Here is a 7,903-nt window from a genome sequence, read left to right on the forward strand (position 1 = left end):
CAACTTGAATAATTATCCTTTAGAATGTTGCTAGGTACGGTCGAGGCTGTCGCGTGTGAAATGCAGTGAAGTGTACTGTTGTCAAGGAAATATGGGGCTCGCAATACCTGTAGCGCACAGTACCGTAAGCTGCGATGACTGCTGTCTGCGCCACTTGCTGCTGACAAATAACATAATTCTCATTCTATCTGGATTGACCTTCGCCAATCAAACTCTGCCTACGCCTTGATGAAGTCAAGGATTCCTATTCGCCCCTAGTCTAACTATTGGCGTGGTACACCGGTCAGATAACCAGTCCACCGTGATGCCACTCCAAAATTCGCTCGCAGGCGTTTAACTATAACTCTGTCCGTTCACACCACACAATGAGTGTGTCGGCCAACACAGTGAACAATGCCTAATCGCAAGGACTCAATATAGAGTCACACTTCGATTCGCTCTCAACAGAGGTGCTCTCCCAGTGAAGTACTGAGGAGAGACTTGTTCCTCGCTCCAAGAGTGACAACGGAACGGCGCCTCTCCACACCAAACGTGAAGGGGTATATCTTTCGGTCTCTTCCATTACTGCTTCAGCTCAAGGCGTCAGAAATATCGTCCGCCAATCAGCATTGCTCTTCTAAAACGGGAGAATGACGTTTCGTTTAAGGCGACCAATCCGGAAATCTGTAGTATCGGCGTTTGGCGTTTGCTGTCTCCCTGTGAAAATCTCTGAAACTGCGTGCTATGTGTAAAGAATGCGTAGATTGGATGCTCCCACACAATGTAGCGGAATTTGCTTTTAAGCCGAACACGGGGTCATTCCCCGTTTCACTCGGGCACACGCTGTCCACTCCATGGGCGGCCAAGGTTGACTCGTCCTCTGAAGGGACCGGCCTCCCGGTGTGTGGTCTACCTCTCTCGAACTAAAAGCTCCAGTGACCGTCGTGTCTGGAATGTATGTGTGTACGCCAGCCTCGAGTATTTCAACCCCGGTGCGCACTTGTTATTTGCATATCGTTTACATGAATTCATACAACATTGACTTTATCTTACCGAGTTCAGGTTCGAATGAAGTGTCTTGATGTGCGGCATATGATTGTGAGGGCGGAATATGTAAGCAATGAAGGTCAGGAGACCACGACATCTTCCATAGTTTATATTTAGTAGCAGAGAAATGGTGTTGCTTGTCTCATGCATTAACATTTGGTGTCCATCCATGTACAACACTGAGTGCTTTCTTCGCTAGATTGCCAGTGCCTTACACTTCATTTACTCCAGTATTCGTAATCCTTATCTATTAATTGACTAATGTGTGCGATTTGTCAGTGCATTTTGGCTTGCTGTGTGAGGTTCATAATTCCAGGTGTCTTATTTTACTATTACTTCTCATCTTCTTTCTCCTCCTGTTCCTCTTCAGTGTCACCATTGTCACTGTCACTGTGAGTATCACTGTCTACCGTCTGGAGATCGTTGTTTCGTTGCTTGTAAACATGTCTGTTATGCCATCTCCGCAGGTACTCTTCATACGTTCTTTTTGAATTACAGTTTGTTAATGCACTTAACTGTGCCTATTGTTCTTTGTGTCTTATTGCTGTGTATATATGTATTTCTGTTTCGGTGTCGTCTAATAGAAGTACATGTATATAGTCCGCACATTGCCCGCAGAAGAAGACAGTGTGTTTTGAGAACCTTCTTCCACGCATGTGCGGTTAGGTGTCTGTCTCAGAGTCATGCAGTTTAAGTGCGTGGGGTAAGGTCCATGTTGAGGTAAGAAATGTACCATACCGCTGCTGGGATCGATATGTTTCATTTTCAACTGTCCCTTTATGTCGGGGAGGAAATCGTACAGTCCGGGTCCCTTATCACTAACATTTCACTCACCCTACCATGTACCCAAACGCAAACTTTTAAGAGGACGTGTCTTTTGTATCGGTACACCGGACATGATGTGTACCTTATCTAGTCTTCCGTCTTTAACCAGCACCTTGCATCTCTGTATTTGATCGTGATATCTATCGGGCATATTCCGACTAACACACACAGAGCATCCACTTAGGTGGTGCCAAGGGCTCCTGAGAGCCTAAGTAGAACATTTCTCTACCCTCGTCTGACTGATGCTGTATTGGTGACCTGCTTCAGTCCGTGTGCCCACGTACTAGCTGCGAAACTGAGTACCGATTAGAAGAGCGCAAAATGGTCCTACACCTACATCCTGTATGCGTACATGTAAATGTAAGGAAGTAAAGCTCCGCGTTCAGGCCCTCAGGGACAAATCGGGACCGACCGAACGTCGTATAATCGTCTGTCAATGGCGTCATTGGATGCGGTGTGAAGGTAGATGATGTCAGCACACCATTCTCCCGACTGTTGTCGGTTTTCTTGAGCTTGGAACTCCTCAACTGGCATTACAAGGCTGAGTGCAGTCATTCCACCAAGCAAAGATTCCTGGTAGTACCGGAAACCGAACTCGAATCCTCCGCATAACAACCAGACTTGCTGAACATTGAGTTCGGGCGGCGTACAGACATAGATGTAGTCATGTGAAATAACAAGGCTAGTACACTAGGCATTGTTCGCACGCAGAAAATTAACGGATGACTTCGACACAAAAAATACGTCTACGTTTAGAAATGGGGATTTTCACTCTTTATGTCCTTCAGGGTTTAGCTTACGAACCAAAAACCTCACTCAAAGAAACACTAGTGTACCAGAATTGAAAGCAACAATGAACAATGTACAACTCAGTACTTGAACTGCTTCTGAGGCTTAGGGTAACAAAGGAAACCTCAGATGGAAAACTTATTGCCGTGTCCAAAGGGTGATGGTACGAACACATTGCGATTTTGATAGACGGACGGTAACCGGAAAGAACCATAGAAAGGTGAGAACTACAAGGTAACAAAACCGAGGAACATAGTCTACACTATGGGCAGAAATTCTAGAATGGTTGTTCAAATTTAGATTCCAGCTGCTTGATACAAGAAAGAAAAAAATTGAAAACTTAAGCATACTCGCATTGCGGAGTGGTGACTCTACAACATGTGATTCACACATTGTAGTCTGCTGAGGCACCTGAAATAAAAATGAAGAAATAAACAGATATTTGGAACTGACCAGAAACCAAAATATTTATGGAACAAAATATCAATATATCAATTCACAAGACTTCAAGAATAATTTTTTTAGATAGAAACCTTATCTGAGTTAAAAATATTGTTAAAAAAGACCAAATAAAGCATTTCAGTTACTTTTATTGTGGCAAATCTTATGACCATAATAACGAAGTACAGACTAAAGTGAGCTTGCTTGGCGTAATACATGGAACAATCAAAAGGCAACTAAAAACTAAAATGCAAAAATAGTGTGAGTAAAATTTTATAATGTCGTTAGTCTTCCAAGAATGATGTATGAGAATGAAACATATATTTCAACTAAAAAACACCAAAAACATATTCAAAACGCATAAATGAAAGGTTTAAGAGAAACCAAAGGAAATTAAAACCTTAAAAATAACTTTAAAAAGGTAGTGTACGAGAAAAATTAGAAGACAACAAAAAAATATCAAATGAATACCTGCAGAAACCGGATCCACAAAGACTGCCAATTAAGTTATAACATTTCCTAGCCAAAAACGTAAAGCAGATCCTGTCACACCAAGGAAAAAGATGGGTGCCTAATATGGGAAGTTTAGAAGAAGAAAAAACTATTGAACTAGGAATATTTCGGTAGAGTGAGATATTGGCATCTTTGAAAATGGTATAATAAAAATTAAAATAGCAGTCAACTTAGATGTTGGCTGAGCCCCAGGGCATTGAATAACTATCCAGATACTGAGAAATTTAGTTAGCACCCCAAGTCATAAATTGGATGATCAATTTATAACTTGTTTGAAACGCAGTTTCTAGTGACATCTGATAACTACAAACTAACTATCGAGTTCCGACAGACTAGATAAATATTGCTAAATGTGATACACATAAACAGATGTCTCAAATTAATCTATAGCAAGTATAGCCAGACAAGCTTTGTTTTTTTTATTCATCGTGTGGCCGTTCAAGTGCAAATTCAAACAATGAGATGATTAAAATACGTAAGGTACATAAAAAATATATGTACAATATATTCGAATATGACAAAGATACAGCACAAATACTAATACAAATACAACAAACGAGAGCATATTTCATCAACTATAAAGTTAAATCCAAACAAGACAGCCACAAATAATAATATAAAGACAAAAAACACCACTATATTTAATCCACTATAAAGTTGAATCCAAACGAGACAGCCATTCAACAGCAGCTGGGCTGGCCTTGATAAAGTCCCTCCATTTTCCACAGAATCTACGCAAGAGCAATCTTGTACTATATGTAGCAATGTTTGTTCAGCAGTTTCACAGTCACACATTAAGTTATCAGTGGTACCCCAATTGTGCATCACGGATTTAATTTCTGCATGTCTAGTTCTTACACGGTTTAATTGACGTCATGTCTATGCCAGACATGGGGAGGTATTGGGAGGAATGAATTAGATTTGACAGGAGGGAGAAATGAGAGGGTGAATTTCATTGTCTGGGACTGGGAGCCTGTTGTGGCGGGAGAGGACATGGAGATTGTGGGTTTAGGGATGGTATAGTCACAAAAATATATCAGGGTCGATAAGTGCAGGGGAAACGATGTGGTTATTGGCTTCAGGTTTGAAAGATGTGTGGGATAGTGGAATATGGGAGGTGTTTACAGCGGGTATTCTGTATGCTGATGTGGAAAACTGGGGTAAACCGTCTAAGGCGGAAGAAGTGACCATTATTTTTTTTTTACCCTCTACTCACCTGCTGCCTTAAGAGAAGTAGTCTCACTAGTTGTAATACAACTACACTATCGCTGTTGTCAGTGAGTTTTACAAACAAGCTTGTTCTGTTAGTTTTTAGTAAACGTTTTCTGTCTTTCAGTTGTACGATGTTAGGCAACTCATTTATATTCTTTTTGCTTCCTCATTTATACAAAGAGTGTTATCTTTGCCATATCAATGATTAAACAACGTCTTCTGGCCTAGAAATACAGTTCGTTGTTGTTTCTTTCGGCTTGGTAGTTTCCTCTCTGAATGACTGATGCCGATGTGATGACGGATCGGGAAAAGGGGCGGCGCTGCTTGTCGGGAAAAGTGACCAAGGTGTTTACCCCAACAACAGTTAGTTATGTAAGTCTGCAGGCTTTCGTGGCCGTTGTCAATGAAGTTAAAATCTTCTGGGTTATTACGGCGCGTCATGTTTCTTCTAAAATGTTCGACGTTTCGACCCCTCTTCTGGGATCTTCCTCAGGATCTTTTGGTGTCCACTACTGCTGGAACACTGTCAGAGACGAGTGTCGCGTAACAGTTAGTTACTGCCATACATAACGTCTAATACTGCAGGTCAGGCTGACTTCTGAACCTTTTTATATAGAAAGTTATAATTCGTCATTCTGTCCCTTTGTGGTGGTTTCGAATTAATTAATTTATATTCGTAAAATCGTCTCTGCTTCAATGTATTTGGCCTAATACAAAAAATGCGATTGAAATAGGTCTGCTGCAGCGGCTTGGTATTGTTTAAGATACTACTACATCAAAATGCCCACAAAATTTGTTCGGAAATCGAACTACACACATGGGATGTCGTTGCGATGGCACTGCCACGTTTTCCCCTTCATATGGAAAAATGGACACTGTGTAAGCCGTCGGTAAAATGCATGTAGTTAGTATTATTGTTATCATCTTCTTCACTGAAACATATTTCGTTTGATACCTTACAACATGAAGATTCAAAATGTGTACGCTTCTGTAAGTAACAATGATTTTGTAAAAGTTGTTTCCTTTAGAGTGGCCACTTCACCCCATCTTACCCGTGGTCGATAATTTGGTTAGTGCGTGGAGGTATCTACTATGAGACATTGTGCTAATTAGCGTATGTGCCTTACAGTAGCGATGTATAAACTGAGTGGGGACATTTCATTTGCCGGCCTAGGTGGCCGTGCGGCTCTAGGAACCGCGTGACTGCCACGGTCGCAGGTTCGAATCCTGCCTCGGGCATGGATGTGTGTGATGTCCTTAGGTTAGTTAGGTTTAAGTAGTTCTAAGTTCTAGGGGACTGATGACCACAGATGTTAAGTCCCATAGTGCTCAGAGCCATTTTGAACATTTTATTTTGTCCGCAGGTCTTGGCCACCGTGTCCCTAGGAGCTGGCGAACGGTCGGTAGTGCTGCCATCTCTGAGCGTCGAGCACAACTACTCACAGATACTGTCCGAGCTAGTCATGAAGCTGTAAAGAGAGGTGATAGTGGACTTGGTAATGTGGTGTTATGTGATATAATGTGATATGATGTGATGTAATGTGATACAATGTGATGAACTTTGTGGGTCGAAGTGGGTCTGGTGCTCTGAAGACTAGAATTTATGTCGCTCTGGATATTCTTCGTATGCGTGTCGACGTGCATAACTGAATGATGCTTAGATAGAATTATGCTACATACAAAAAATCTTTTATTTTTTCTTGTTTAAATTAGGGAGAGATTTTCATCACTTTTGTGCAATGTAAGGCATTTATATTTTGTACACCAGCTTCAGTTTTGACACCAAGTTTCGTGTTATCAGAGAAGGTAGGAGTTCTTGAAAAAAAATAATAATAATAAAAAAAAGTGAGCGATGAAAACTGAAACGGAAGGAGAGGATATAGTTTTTGGACATGTACTTCATGAAGATGAAATGCCTAAGTACTGGCAAAATTAAATTTTATTTTACGACTGCTGATAATGTCGTTGAAAAACATATAGTCTATATAGCATGCCAATTCACGAAATGTACATTAACTTATTTGAAGATGGATTGCATCTACTGTAATGTCAGTTAGCAGAATGCACGAACACTATGAAAGCGCGCGTTCCTACGTACCTGAAACTTCCTGCAGTAAGAATTTTCTGTGCGTTTCTCTTGCTCAAGTCACTTGGTTTTCGTCACGCCAACGAAAAACCAAATTTTAAGTGATGCCCTAGGAACACCATCATCTTACAGTTACCCCATCAAAATTGCCCTTCTCGCTCCTTCGAGACACAGTAGCTGCTATTCCTCGCAAGTAGAAACCAACGATCCACTGTAGCTCACTTGGTGTAAACTTCATGTTTCCTAGTCAGTTAGTTTGTCTCTAGAGTGAGGGCACGGATATAATCTTTAAAAATATTAGATTGTAGCATCCACGGCCAGTGTCAATTTGAATAAAATCATTCTGGGTATTAGGCCACATCATTATAAAAGACTAAAATATCTAAAATGCTGACATTTCGACCGACTTTGCAATTTTTCGCTTCAGGACATCAGCATTTTAGCTGATCTAGTGTTTTATGATGACGAAGCGTAATCCTTGTAATAATTTTAATCAAATCTGAAAATTTGTAATTTCTCATGCTGTGTGCTGTTTTGATCACTGACAGCGTATTTCCCACATCTTTGACAACGCACATGTTTCTTCTGGTTCGCCTACTTTCCCATCTCTCTCCAGTTATCATATAGATAACATGGTGTCAGTAAAGAGTGAAGGAAAAGTCCTCGTGTGTACCATCATCGCATTTATTTGCTGATTTCTGTCTTGTAGAGCAAAGGTTTGCGTCCTCAACGGCGCTCAGCAACCGCTAGCGCCATCGAGCGGCTGTCGCGTAAACTTCTTGACCAGCGCGCTCCGAACACGGGGATTTCACCTTGTAAACAAACCAGTCCCGCCAATGGCGTCATACCACATCGATTTTTCTCGTTGTCGCTGCAAGATGTCGCTCTAAACTGTGTTTATTGAACCCGTTGGGCATTCATTGCCTGTCGGGAGGATACCTTTTTTTTGGTGAACGCGCTTAAACTCATTCAGCCAACAAATTAACAATACTTTAAAAATCGCCTACCGAT

At 41.2% G+C, this 7,903-nt stretch overlaps 1 protein-coding gene across 1 annotated transcript in view; it reads left to right on the top strand.

The window, feature by feature from the left end:
• Positions 1–6,655, top strand: part of LOC126176276 (uncharacterized) — a 71,973-nt gene extending 65,318 nt beyond the window's left edge. Inside the window, exon 4 of the mRNA XM_049923425.1 lies at positions 6,171–6,655. Coding sequence (XP_049779382.1) covers positions 6,171–6,281 — 111 coding nt within the window. The 3' untranslated portion in view covers positions 6,282–6,655. The remainder of the gene's footprint in view (positions 1–6,170) is intronic.
• The last annotated feature ends 1,248 nt before the right edge of the window (positions 6,656–7,903 follow it).

Source organism: Schistocerca cancellata, chromosome 3 (assembly GCF_023864275.1).
Source record: "Schistocerca cancellata isolate TAMUIC-IGC-003103 chromosome 3, iqSchCanc2.1, whole genome shotgun sequence".
Taxonomy (NCBI): domain Eukaryota; kingdom Metazoa; phylum Arthropoda; class Insecta; order Orthoptera; family Acrididae; genus Schistocerca; species Schistocerca cancellata.